This window comes from Nannochloropsis gaditana (assembly GCF_000240725.1).
Source record: "Nannochloropsis gaditana CCMP526 unplaced genomic scaffold scaffold370, whole genome shotgun sequence".
In the NCBI taxonomy this organism is placed as follows: Eukaryota; class Eustigmatophyceae; order Eustigmatales; family Monodopsidaceae; genus Microchloropsis; species Microchloropsis gaditana.
Window position 1 is genome coordinate 14,982 of NW_005803583.1, and position 14,035 is coordinate 29,016.

The 14,035-nt window shown below is 45.7% G+C and overlaps 2 protein-coding genes across 2 annotated transcripts; both read right to left on the minus strand.

Moving 5' to 3' along the window:
• Positions 1–5,486: 5,486 nt before the first annotated feature.
• NGA_2101320 (uncharacterized protein) lies at positions 5,487–5,920 on the minus strand (the record flags this gene model as incomplete). Its single annotated transcript, XM_005854835.1, has 1 exon — positions 5,487–5,920. A coding segment is annotated over exon 1 (350 nt), but the record flags the coding sequence as incomplete, so codon positions are not given.
• Positions 5,921–6,514: 594 nt separating this feature from the next.
• On the minus strand, positions 6,515–7,193 carry NGA_2083010 (retrovirus-related pol polyprotein from transposon tnt 1-94; the record flags this gene model as incomplete). Its single annotated transcript, XM_005854833.1, has 1 exon — positions 6,515–7,193. A coding segment is annotated over one exon (679 nt), but the record flags the coding sequence as incomplete, so codon positions are not given.
• Between the last annotated feature and the right edge of the window lie 6,842 nt (positions 7,194–14,035).

Here is a 14,035-nt window from a genome sequence, read left to right on the forward strand (position 1 = left end):
TGGTACGGTTTTTCATGTCTCCTTGACACTGCATTCGCGCATTCTCTTGCTTATCTAAACACTTTTTGGTATTTCAATTATATATGTGGCGCTTTCAGGTACCGGTCGAGCGATCTCTTGGTGTACCTCTATCGTTCATGTTTCCTCGAGGATATCAAACCAAGCAACTATGGGTTGCTTTCCGTCATAAGAAGGCATTCTATCACATATCAAACACACAAGTATTTCCCCGAAACAATCTGTAGTGCGCTCGAGAGGTAAGCAGTCGTATTTTTTCGTACTAAGTCGACAGACTGGTGGAACACAATGGAAGCCAAGTTTTCAACTCGAATGGACGTCAATCCTCCGGTACAAACCGCTGTTTCTCCAATTGCATTTATTTCCCCCCACTTAAACCGAGATTCTCATGTCGGGAAGATTTCCGGTGACTATCGTTTCCATTCCACATAGCGTTGCTTCATGGTCACAGTGGAGCGCACCTGCGCGACAAACGAAGATGTTTTTGTGTGAGTAGGGTTGTTTTGGAGCCCTTCCTGTGCTATTTATAGTAATTCTTCAGTTTTTAAGGGAGCTTTCTCATGCTGGATACTGGTTAAAGAGAAGCGTACTTCCTCAAATTTGACATCGCGGACTTCAGCTTGCGTCCCGCAAAATACTCAAAGGGTACATCAGGGGCCTTCCGCTTGTACCCCCTAAAACTGTTTATTCTTGTCGAAACACAAAAAGAACCAGTTTTAAAGTCGATACTCTGTATGGTGTAAGAATGATGGTGGCAGCCAGGGGCTGCGGCCACGGGGGGAAAACGCCCATCACCAGTATCAAGAAAAGGCGGAAGGAAAAAGATGGGTCGAGGGCAGGGAAGGGACGCATCTTCAAAATCGAGGTGCTTTTGAAAGTGCACCTCGGGAAATAGAGGTGCGGAAGGTGTGTCAAGAAGGTGCGCTTGTTTCAAAACATTTTCAGGGCGTGTTAAGACCACAGAGGGCTTATACTGTATATATTAAGACTATGTGTCCAAGGACTGAGAGGCTAGGTGAGGTCCACGGAACGAGAGAGCTCAGTCACGGACAATTCAACGGCACGGATCGGAGCGCCTTAGTGATTTGAAATAAATGCCAGGCATGGATGACGAATAATTAGATGAACTCCCTCCAGAACCACAAGGCAACTTCGAATCCTAAATCTCGTTCTTGACTCTCAATCCTTCATCTCATGACTGAGGTGTGCCCATCGCATAGCGATTCCCACAATACTCAAGTCCAAGTCAACGGCCCTCTCTACTTTTCTATATCAGGCTTTTTTACTCTGAACCAGCATGCGTGCGGCGCTTGCCAGTCTGACAGACTTAGCAGTCGTGTCGACATCGAGTGTGTCCACCCAGACCCAGGATACGTGAACTTCTCCCTGTACTTACCAGGCGCACAGAAGGGACAAGATGGCGTGCGGGAGTCATTTTGAAAGAGACGAAGGAAGACATCGAAATTCATTGCGTGCACGTTGGGTCTGCTTTCCTAGCCAGCACCCTGCCGCCGGAAGGCCGAATAGCCATGGCCCGCCTCGGTTTTCAGGGAGGCGAGAACGGTCTGAACAAGGTCGAGTACTACCCTCAGCCCAAGTTTGGCAAGTATGAAGGGAACATGGGTACAGAAAACATTTTACAATGTGCCGCAGTGTATGGGAAACAAAAGCAGTCTTGTTGGGACCATCGTTGGGACCATATGGCCACCAGGTCGGGCCGCGGAGGAACCCATGCCACTTTATTTCGGGGAGATTTGAAATCTCTTTATTTAAATATCTTTCTCAAGGCTCCAGGACCGCACGCTGGAACCTAGCCAAGATGAGCCCCGTATTAAGTTGTGGACGCGCCGCTACAGCCATCTTAAAGTTCCCCAGGAGCGAGAGGGCCGAGGTTGGCAGTTGCTACGTGACGTCCTGGGTTGGCACACCTTGGTAGCGGAGGAAGCATGTAAGTGGGATATAAGCGACTGGAGGTGGATGTATAATACAGCTTTTGTCTTGCCATTCATGCCGGATGATGACACGTTCCGGTCACGTATCTATTGGCCGGAGAAGGACCTTCATCACAAGATAGGAGCGTAATTTGCGGTGCCACTTTGGCCTTCTATCAGCGTCTTTCCTTGAATGTTCGTGGAGCAAGACACGTAAGAGGGTAGACAAGAATACATAATAAAGATACAGACGTCCTTCCGGCAGAACTAATAGTATTTCCCCCTTGTGATGACCGAAAAGAGGACTGTGGCTATCCGCCTTTTTGAAAGATATGTACTTAAAAAAAATACCCAAGGAGATACGAGAATGAAAGGTTGAGCTGCTTGCTTCACAATTATTTGAGGACCCTTATAGTCACCAGCGTGCATCGGAGACATGCGGAAAAGAAGGCTTTTACTATTAAGTACGTTCCAGCAGATCTATACTTATGGATATGGGCAATCGATCGCGAGAGGCGCAGATCAGTGGATCTCTTACTCGTGTTGGGGGAAGTTTTAAGGAGGGATTTGTATACTGAATAATCCTGGGATCGATTCGGATGGATCGATCCGTATTTGTCGAGTGTACGATGCCCAGGATTTCCTGGATCGCATTCCATCACGTCATTGATCAAAAACAGCCCAAAAGGACCTTCCAGCCGTTGGCGCGGAGTCGCCGAAGGGTCAGGTCAGGGATGAAAAAAGTGATCAAGTGGAAATATATGCCTTGCTCAAAATGAAGGGAAGGCATGGTACACTAAACTACAGCGAGTAAGAATCGAAAATTAAGCGGCAAAGAAGCCTTTCATCGCAAATAACGAAGGACAAAAAAGCGCTCAGGCGCCAGGGAAGGCACGCACGTTCAAATTTAGGTGCTTTTGGAATTACACCTCGGGACATCGAGTTGCGGAAGGTATGCAAAGAAGGTGCGGTTATTTTTTAACATTGTACGGTTATTTTTTAACATTGCAAGGGCGTTTCAAGACCACGAAAGGCTCGTAATGTGTGTATTATCACTATATGACCAAGGACTGAGAGGCTGAGGTGAGGTCCAAGGACTGGAGAGAGCTCCGGGCAACCGTCGCTGAAAACCAAGGATCTGATCGCCTTATCGACATCTTCGTTCTTTGGGATGAAAGGTTTCCTTACAGCTTGACTTTGGATTCATGTTTGCTATCACTTCAATTCTGTGTCCACTTGCCTTCTCTTTGTCCTTTTCGTGTTTTCACTAGATCCTCTTTTTCCCCCTCTCAACCTCCTGTCGCCTACAATTAATACTTCTTGTCAGAACGTGCGAAATTACTTTTCCTTTTGCTCTCTCATCATCCTCAACTTCCTTACGCTTTACCAACCTACACTAACCTGCATACCACTCAACCATTGCAACTTCAGTAATTTAGCATCCATCCACGGCTCCCCTTTCTCCCCGAGCTTGTCCTGGAAAGCATCCTCGGGCTCTTGAAAAAACGAACCCATCAAGGCATCCACTCGAAGGTCATCCTTGACCTAAATCTCACTGTCCACTGATGCACCTGCAATCTCTACTTCGACATCTGCACACAATTCTATGGTCACCTCCTCTTCCGCCTCCCCATTCACCTCTACCTCCGCCTCCCCACACTTACTTCCCTCTGGCCCCCTCGGCTTCTTGGGCCGGAAATTGTAAAGGCTGTCCGCCCAACTATCGCCTGCGAAAATGAGTTCGTCCAGTGTCTGAGGCTGCATCCGGGTTCGCTACTTGGACTTGGTCTGCCCCATTTGGGAGAACAGCCGCTCCACGGCCGACGACGCTGGAATGGCCAGGTAGTGCATCGCCACGATGGTGAGTGCAGGACAGTCCTCACGCAATTCTCATCATACGTCGTGATGCGAATAAACAATCCAAACCGCTGCGGATAACCCAATATCCAGTTAATTCTTCAGTACGACCCCTATTCTCCCTGAGAATGTAGACCAATGATTCACCCAAGAATCTCGTATTAAGATAACCAATACGATCGACAACCAAAGACAACCAAAGACACTGGTCGACGCCAGTCCTGTTGTTTTACGATAATATAACATACAAATGATTAGGTGGACGTAAACTATGACATGATACAGTAGCGATCAGCACATCGCGATACAGACTGTTGGATCCATCAAGGATATAGGTGCAACACTGTAAGATGGCTCGCTTAACCTCCTATCGCCGATCTCATGCTCCCTTAGCATCATCATGTCATCCTTATGTTCGCATCACCCCCACTAGTACTCCTAATCATTTAAATATGATCCATAGCAATAAACCTTGTAACTCACACTTAGATAATAACCATATCTCTAACATATCTACAGCTGATCTCACAGCTGCCTCCAAATGCCAATTAAGACTCACAACCCATCATTCGATTACGTATCATCGCCAATCGGACATTAGATAAAGGTTTTGTCAAAATATCTGCAAGTTGATGTTGAGTAGGAATGTATACCAGTTCCACTTCCTTACTCTCAACCTTTTCACGCACGAAGTGATAACGAACATCGATATGCTTCGTTCTGCTTTGAGTAATCGGGTTATTACTCATCGCAATGCAAGCTTGATTATCCTCCATAATTATGGTAGGGTCAAGCTGCTTTAATCCGAGGTCCTTAAGTAGTTGACGAATGTGAATCGCACTTTGCGTCGCCGAACAAGCTGCTATCAGTTCCGACTCAGCTGACGACAGAGCTACAACATCTTGTTGTTTGGCTCGCCAATCAATCGTGTTGATATTCTCCCCATGACTCAGGGTAAAGGCATAACCAGACGTTGAACGTCTGTTATCCTTGTCACCAGCGTAATCTGCATCTGCGTATCCTACTAGAGTAAAAGATCTCGTAGGGTTACCCATGTACTTGAGTTTAACTTCGCGAGTACCCTTTAAGTATCTTAAGACACGTTTTGCTGCAATCCAATGCATTTCATTTGCCGCCTGCAGATGCTTTCCAAGTGATTGTACCGCAAATGCAATGTCCGGACGTGTAACCAGCGCTGCATACAATAAGCTACCCACTAGCTTCATGTATCCACTATCTGGCTTGACGTCCTTGCCATCCATTTTTGTCAGTGCTCCTTCCATCGGTGTTAACACTGGTTTGCAATCAGCCATTCTAAATTTCGCAAGCATCATATCGACATAGGCTGTCTGAGAGACTTCCATAATTCTCTTCTCTCTATTCCGCTTGATTGCCATACCAAATATCCAATCAAGTTCTTTCAAATCTTTCATGCTAAATTCCTTTGAAATAGCTAGCTTGAAATCATTTACCATATCTCTGGAATTACCAGCAATAATTAAGTCATCCACGTATAAGACGATAAGCAATTTTTCACCACTAGATCCAAACTTCACATATAAGCATGGATCCGCAGAAGAAGGATGAAGGCCGTATCCTCGGAACCAACCATCGATCTTCTTATGCCAGTTTCTTCCGGATTGCTTTAGACCGTATAACGACTTGCGCAGTCGACAAACTAGCTCCTCTCCATCCGGTCCATGTTGCTCATATCCAATTGGCTGTTTAACATATACCTTTTCCTCAAGGTCTGATTGAAGGTAAGCTGTTTCAACATCCATGTTGTCCAGCTCAAGGTCCAATATGCATGCTAATGCCAATATCAAACGAATCGTCGTTATCGATGCAACCGGTGCATAAGTATGGAGATAATCATATCCATACTCTTGACTGTAGCCCTTTGCAATGAATCTTGCCTTTCTCCTTACGATAACTCCGTCTTTATCTCGTTTGTCGGATTCTACCCAACCACTTGAGATGCATCGTTCTCCCTTCGGTAATGGAGTTAGTTCCCACGTGCCATTCTTCATGTGAGCTTCATACTCCACATCTTTGGCTTTCTTCCTTTCAGCTCGCACCTCATTCTCATCTTCCGTAAGATGATAGTCCTCATTGACGATTTCTGAGGCTGCAACGAAGGCCAAATTACCTCCCATGGTTGCAAACCCATCATCTATCCGATGATGTTCACGAGCCTTTGTCTTGCTCCGTGTGCGTCCCATATTGTTCATGTTCCGAACAATATTATCCGTATCCTTCCATCCTGTCGCCCCCACTTGCGACGGATCATCCCTGACATGATCGACTTTACGATCATCGGGTCGTTCGTCTTGATGTAACCTATTTTCGATGCCGTCGTCTTCCTCACTTGTATTAGAAGGTAGTACCTCATCTTCCTGATGAGCCCCCACTGTCTTGATAGAATTCATATCATCTTCTTCCTCATTATGATAAGTTTCAAGTCCAATGTTAGATGGCCTTGCCCTCGCTGGGAATGTCTCCTCATCAAATGTGACATGGCCAGATCTGATATATCTTCCTCGAGAAGGTATATAGATCCGATAACATTTAGGATTATTCCCTATGTCATCGTAGCCAATCATGATTCCTTCCAAGGCACGGTCATCAAATTTTCCTCTCCTAACAGACGTATCGTAGACGAATGCCTTGCATCCAAAAGTTCTAAAATGCTTTACACTAGCATGCTTTCCGAACATTTTATAGTAGGGCGTTTCATCTGGCCCCAATGCGGAATTCCTCGATCTGTTCAAAATATATGCAGCAGTATTGAGGGCTTCAGCCCAGAAACCCTTTCCCAATCCAGCCTGTATGCGAAGACTTCGAGCCATGTTTGATAATACATGCCATGACTTTTCAGCAACACCATTATCCTGCGGTCCATATGGTATACCAAAATCTTGTCTAATACCATGATTTTTGCAGAAGTTCTTAAAGTCTACGCCAGTGTATTCACCTCCATTGTCCGATCTTAATCCGCGCAAAGTATTCACTTTGTGATCACGAAATGATATATTCATATCCTGTATATATCGCTTCAGACAATCAAGTGAGTCCGACTTATGTTTCATCGGATACACTACCCTCCATCGGGTGTAATCGTCCGTAAATCCTATCGCGTATCTTGCGCCCCCAAGTGACTCTACTTCAACTGGTCCAAGTACATCTGTGTGAACTAGTTCGAGAGGCTCCTTTGCCCTCTCCCTAGATTTAGTTCCGAAACTCTTTTTGGTGTGTTTCGCACGCTCACATGTTGCACAAACGCCGGGTTTCTTTATCCCTTTTGGCACTCCGGTATCATCAATTTCACCCATTTGTCTCAGGTATTCATAATTGATGTGTCCGAACCTTTGATGCCATAATTCGGGTCAGCTAACTACATTAGCCTCCTCACGTGATTTTCCGTAGTAGTCTAACATATACATGTTATCTACCTTTCTCATCGGTAAACACGTGTCACCCATTTCAATCGTACCCTTTCCTTCACGGATAACGATTTTCCCACCAGCCTTATCTATTTTAGCCATAGATAACAAATCACGACTCAGATTTGGCACCACAATCCTTAGACATAACACCTTTAACAGTCCCATCGCTGTGCTTAACATCCATAAGCCAGTCTCCGATGTTATGTACTTCTAGTTTCTCCCCGTTTGCCACATATACGTGACCATAATGTCGCCTGACATTAGTCAATCCTGTAGTATCCCTTTTCATATGGGATGTAGCTCCGCTATCCACCATTACCGAAGATGCTTGTGGTTCCACAACACTTTCATATCTTTTCTTGGTTGCCAACAAGCATGTGTAAGAATGCTCCGTTTTATTCTTGGGGCATTCATTTCCCCAGTGGTCTGCGCTTCCACAATAGCGACAACCATTTCCGCCGTGCAATCCTTTGCCACGACCACGTCCACTTCGGCCTCCACGGCCTCCAGTTCCCCGTCCGTGACTAATGCGCCCGCCTTTCTCTGGGCCATTGTAGGGGTTGCCAGGTACACGCTCATACCGGCCCAATTTGTTTCCATTATGGGGAGGTCCCGCTCGGCCTCCACCATTCCTCTTTACGAGGCATTCAATTTCCTTATGCCCGTATTTCCTGCACCAATTGCAGTATCCATTGAAATTAACGGCCAAGCACTGGTCATCCTTGACCTGATTGGCTATATTTGTCACAAAATGATTGCTCATTTTTGACTTTAAGTTAGCGTATGTCATCGACTCTTGGGTCTCCAAACTCACTTTAACAATTCCATATACCGATGGAATTTTGTTAATCAAGTGTGTGAGAAGCATGGATTCATTAACATCCACGTCGAAACGATTTTTCATTTTTCTTGCCAGCTCCTCAGCTGCTTCAAAGGTCTCCCCCGGGTCGCCATTCTCACTGAAGTTGAGCAGGCTGAACTCAGACATAAGCAATGCCTTTCGAGTCTCTCCTCTCAATTCATATTTGTCAGTGAGAGCTTTAAACGCACCAGCTCCATCCTTATTCAAACGGAATTTTTCGATAAGGTTTGCTGCCGCTCCTCTCAGGTACTTCTTAAGCGTGAAGTAACCTTTCGCATTCTTCTCATCATAAGATTTTACCTCGTCCCCAGAAATCGGTGATTTGGTTAATCCAACAATGATATCTGCCATGCCTGGGTCCTTGGCACCAATGAAGCTTTCAACGTCGCGTTTCCACGCGTCCCAATCCTCCAATCTTCCACTGAAGATTGCCATTCGATACTCATCATTATCTTCCATGATTTCACAGTTGTGAGCCTGGCCAGCCGTACGTACAGCCTCCAGATCCAATTAAATGCTGTTATTAATCTAGCAACCAATTGCGAATTAAAGCAGTCCTGAATCTCTGCAAATCCAATTGCACCAAAGAGATTCAATCAACTCAGTCCTCTATCTCTGCAAATTCAATTGCACCAGAGATAGGACGTTGACCAGTGTCTTGAATGATCAGTTATTTATTCAGTTCAAAGGTTAGGTCAATTAGGGCCCATAACCTGATGCGAATAAACAATCCAAACCGCTGCGGATAACCCAATATCCAGTTAATTCTTCAGTACGACCCCTATTCTCCCTGAGAATGTAGACCAATGATTCACCCAAGAATCTCGTACTAAGATAACCAATACGATCGACAACCAAAGACAACCAAAGACACTGGTCGACGCCAGTCCTGTTGTTTTACGATAATATAACATACAAATGATTAGGTGGACGTAAACTATGACATGATACAGTAGCGATCAGCACATCGCGATACAGACTGTTGGATCCATCAAGGATATAGGTGCAACACTGTAAGATGGCTCGCTTAACCTCCTATCGCCGATCTCATGCTCCCTTAGCATCATCATGTCATCCTTATGTTCGCGTCACGTCGATAGTACGAATATTGTCGAGGCCTATCGCCTGCGTTAGTTTGCATAGGTACTTGGCGATCTTCAACGCCACACCGACCCCCTTTTCCAGACATACACCATCGAATTCGAGTGAGGGCCCTAGTTCTAGCCCCATTACACTCGCCAGTGCACCGACGGGAACGTCGTTGTGGAGCGCCTCATCCTCACTTTCCGCCATCGAAAACTCCTTTAAGCTGCCTGCCTTAACATTGCCGCCATCGCCTCGCTTCTCCCCGCGTTTCTTCTCGCCATACATGTCCTCTTTTGTCAGTGCGGAAATGGTCTTACCCGTCAGGTGGTGTATCACACACCACGCTTTCTTCCATACGTAATTGTCGGGGTCATTGTATGTAAGATGGGTCCAGACACATCGCCATACCTAGCGTCAGCATGCATCGAGCTTGAATCGACGCATTATGTCAGTGCGAGCTTGCCTCAATATTTGTGGTACAGAGCGATGCAGGTCGGATAGTGCCTACTTTGTCGATATGGCGGGGAAGCCTCTACCGCCGTCAGGCAACACCACCGCGATTTTCGATGTGCGACTCAGCTGCTATATGAGGTGGAAGTACGAGGGCACCACGAGGGGGGCGGTCGCGCCTTCCGCCTGGAGCATTGTGGTAAGCCTTTGAAAAGGCTCGTATGTGGCCTCTCTCTGCGCGAGGTTGGAAAAATCTTCCATCGTCGGTTAAGTGTCGGACTGGGAGACCCCAGAGGACTCTGCGGGATTTCGATAATCGTCCATTGAGTGAGCAGTGCGGGAGGCCCCGCGCTGCTCGGTCGCTCGCTCCGCCATGTCATGGGTAGAGCTCCGTCGCGTCTGATTTCCCATGACCAAAGCGTGTTGTGGGGCACCCATATTCTCCTGTGCCTCCCGCAGATACCCTGCCTGGACGTTGCTGTGGCGGGTGCCAGCGACAGCCTTCCTGGTGCGCTTGAGAGCGGTGAGGATATGGTCCACTAACTTTCAAGACACCGCGATGGTGCGCTGGATGCCTCGGAAGAAAACACAGCAAGGACGAGACACCGGCATCCCTAACGCCTTTGATGACCTTAACGTCAGCGTCGTGCACTAATCGGAAGATTGCTTTCACAGGTCTTCCGAAATCCTGCAGTGTCGCTTCCACGTACGTGGCCCACGGATCAAAAGAAGATCGTACGTGGCCCACGGATCAAAAGAACTCAGTCCTACCTTTCGCCTACCTTTCTGAGCGCCAAAGCGTCTTTTTTCTTCTTTGTTTGAGACGAAAATCTTCCGTTCAGCTTGACTTTCTATTCTTACAGTGTCGCTTCCACGTACTGCTTAACGACTGCGGCAGTAACGTGTTTCGTATCTACCTTCGTACATGCTAGACAAAACTGCTTCTCCTGGAAGCCGTTCTTTGTGAGTTTTATCGTGGGAAAAAGCACGCCCATGTACTCCACCTGTCACATGTCCGTCCACATGTGAGGAGAAACGCAGCCCACCATAAAGCACAGAGCCGCCGAACCTGATAGTTGAAGCGGACGAATGAAATCGAGAATCAAGCCCCGCGCTGCTTCATCCATAGCTATCGAGAGCTCTTTGATTATTTGGCGAACGAGCACGATATATCTGGGGTTCAGGAAATAGACAAACTCACGAAAACTCCAATCGTCAGCGCTGCGAGACGACAGTCGCGGATCAGGAAGCCCACGAGCTTGACAGTGTCCACTGCCTGCGTTTCGGCCAAGTAAGGGTCTGTGTCGGTCATCTTGCGCTGCACCGTGGCAGTATCGACGTACAATAGAAGGGTTTCTTCCACAACCTATGGATCTTTCGCTTGCACATAGATAGGGGTATTAAGGAACATTTGTTTATCCTGTTTCCGGGATAATCCTCCTCCGCGCGAAGGGCCTCTCCATCCTCTGAGTCAGCTGAGACTGTTGAGGCCATGGCCAAAGGAGAAAGTTCCGGTTTGAAATGACATTCTGTGGACGCATAGAGGTAAATAACATATGATTGATGGTGAATATATGGACAATAAATAAAGGGCAAAAAAGGTGCGCACTGACGCGAATATAAGGATGACATGATCTTCGCACCATTTCGAAGGTGCGAGCCTTCCCTGGCTATATCGTTGCAGCCGTTTTACACGTTACTACTGGGTGTTAGCGAAGGTGTAGAACGACTCGCAGCAGATCACCACAGTGAAATGTTATGATTTGCTTCCGCCTAATCATTTTGAATAATAATTCATTATTATACCACAACAGGACTTGCGTCGCCCAGTGAATTGGTAAGAGATTCTTGATTAAATCTTTTGTGAATATTCTCAGGGAGGCATGAAATCAGCTCCACGCAAATATTTGACTCGACTACAACAGCAAACCACGAAGTGGGCGCGGTTGATTTCATTTGTGTGCATTAGCATAATTCTGTGTGCCTTTATTAAGTACTTGGACGGAATGAAGATCTCCGTTCAGAGGATTCCGTCAACAGCCACTCTCCAAAATAAAGTCAATGAAGTAATAGATTACACGTGCGCGGACTCTTGGGTACTTAAGCATATCAACACCAGCATGCAGCGACAAGTAGAAAAGAGGACCGCAGAATGGTATGACTCCTTACCCCTGCAGCTTGAGCGCGCTTACGACAAAGTGTCATGGCAACAAAGTGGAAATCCTAAACCCTCAAGCGAGCCAGACAAATGGGATCGCTTTGACGTCATGATGCCCGTCATGGCAGGCGCATGTGAAATGCAAAGAATGCCAGAAATGAGCGACGATGGAAAATTTATTTGTGGTATCAAAGACATCCCCAATGAGGCACAACGACCTTGCATTGTCTATTCAATTGGTACGTCTTGGTCTCATACGGGTCCAAAATATTAGAAGAATCTAGCTGATTTCATTGTTCGTGCTCCATCCATCCTAACCTTAAATAACAACAAAACCAAGGTTCTGCTGATCGATGGGACTTTGAAGCGGCGATTTATAAATCTACCGCATGCGAGATCCATACATTCGACTGCACAGTTGACAGCGCTCACATTCCAGAAGAAATCCAAGACAGAGTGATGTTTCATAAAGTATGTATTGGCAATTCTTCGAAGAGTGACTCTTCCAATAATCTGATATTTATGAATTTAAAGGAGATTATGGACTCCCTTGGACATACCTACATGACGTTGCTGAAGGTAATTTCAAAAAGACATAGGGGTTTGGAAGCTCGTCAAGCTTTTGAACAGATGGGAAGCTCTTGTATATTGATGCACGTCATCTCTCTTTTACTCTAGGCTGATATCGAAGGCTATGAATATGAGATGTTCAACGAGATCCTGCTTGAGGACGATGTGGAGCTACCTGAGCAAATTTCCTTCGAATTACATTACAGAGTTGCACCAAACTCTCATCTGACTTGGAAATCCCGAGAGAAAACAGCTGGAGAGATTGCCCTCTTTGCCATTCGTTTATATGAGCAAGGTTATCGCGTTCTCTCTCGAGAGGACAACAGGTACTCTGGGTGCAGGTCGACTCCTATCAATCTTGACACCAAATTGCCTCTTCATTTGCGATAATTCCGAATTATTTTTTTGAATCCTTATCATACTACCTACAGGCTTTGTTCGCATTGTACGGAATTTACAGTAGCTCGTTTTCGGTGTCCGAAAGGTCCCCGCAGCATGATCAAAAATATTGAATCGCTACAATCGAATCCATGATAGCTTCCGGAGTCCACAAAAACCAAAAATCATGGGTGCAAAATGACTCAATACTCTGTTTACCTGAATATTTCTCCCTCAATAAGTTGTCATGTGTAATATGGAGTTTTCATTAATCTACTATTTGTTTCGAAATTTTGGACCATTTAAAAGAATTTGTCATCTTATGTTCTAGGGATACGATACTTAAGACAACATAACATTAGCAAAGAATCACCGTTGATAACGAGAAAAAGTATTGCCTTATTCCTAACAATTTTTCCTTCAGAATATACGTTAATTTTTACAGATGACTTTTTAGATGAGAGTTTGCAGCTGTCGCTAGCACGCCGGGTATTGCCTTCTATTAAATTCTCCTTTGTCATAGCCATATTGATCTCGACCAGTTTACATCTATCCATGCTACGATGTGATCATGCCATTATAGCTATGAATTCCAAGGCATCGTTCCTATGCAGCCAACCATCGAGAGAATGTACAGTTCACAGGCCTCCTTTAGGTTGATGAGCTTTCTTCATACCCAGCTCCTGCTGGTGTGAACTATCCGAGGAAAAGTGGAGAATCTATTTAACTCTGACGTTTTCAAATGACATTTCGTAGACGCGCGGTATCCTAGCGGCTACTTCGGTTGTTGATCTAGGATTATTTGGGGCGGTTTTCTGATAGCTTGGAATGTATTGCATGTCTATCGCCGCGAGTTTCGATGCATAAAAACTGAAAGGGTGCTTCCACCCACCAATTTCTATGCATAATTGGACAATTTCATCAGAAGGCAAATTGACTATTTGATACAGATAAACAATGAGTCTCGACGGCTAGTCGCTGAAGATTTTTTCAAGATTACTAGTCCAGAGGTCCTTAGTAGTGGAATTCAGATTCGGGAGGGAGACCAGACAATGAAAAACGCCTTGAAGTCTTCGGCTTACCAGATCACTACACATGAAAATAGAAAATACTTCCTGGATTGTGCCTCGCTAATCGAACATCAGCTAGTAAACGAGCTCAACAAGTGGAACCACAAAAGAATTTTATGGTATCTCGTAACCGATTCAGTAAGAACCAGGAAAGAGCTGAAGCAGCTAATAGGAGACAAGCTTATTGTGAACGTTAGACATGAAATCGC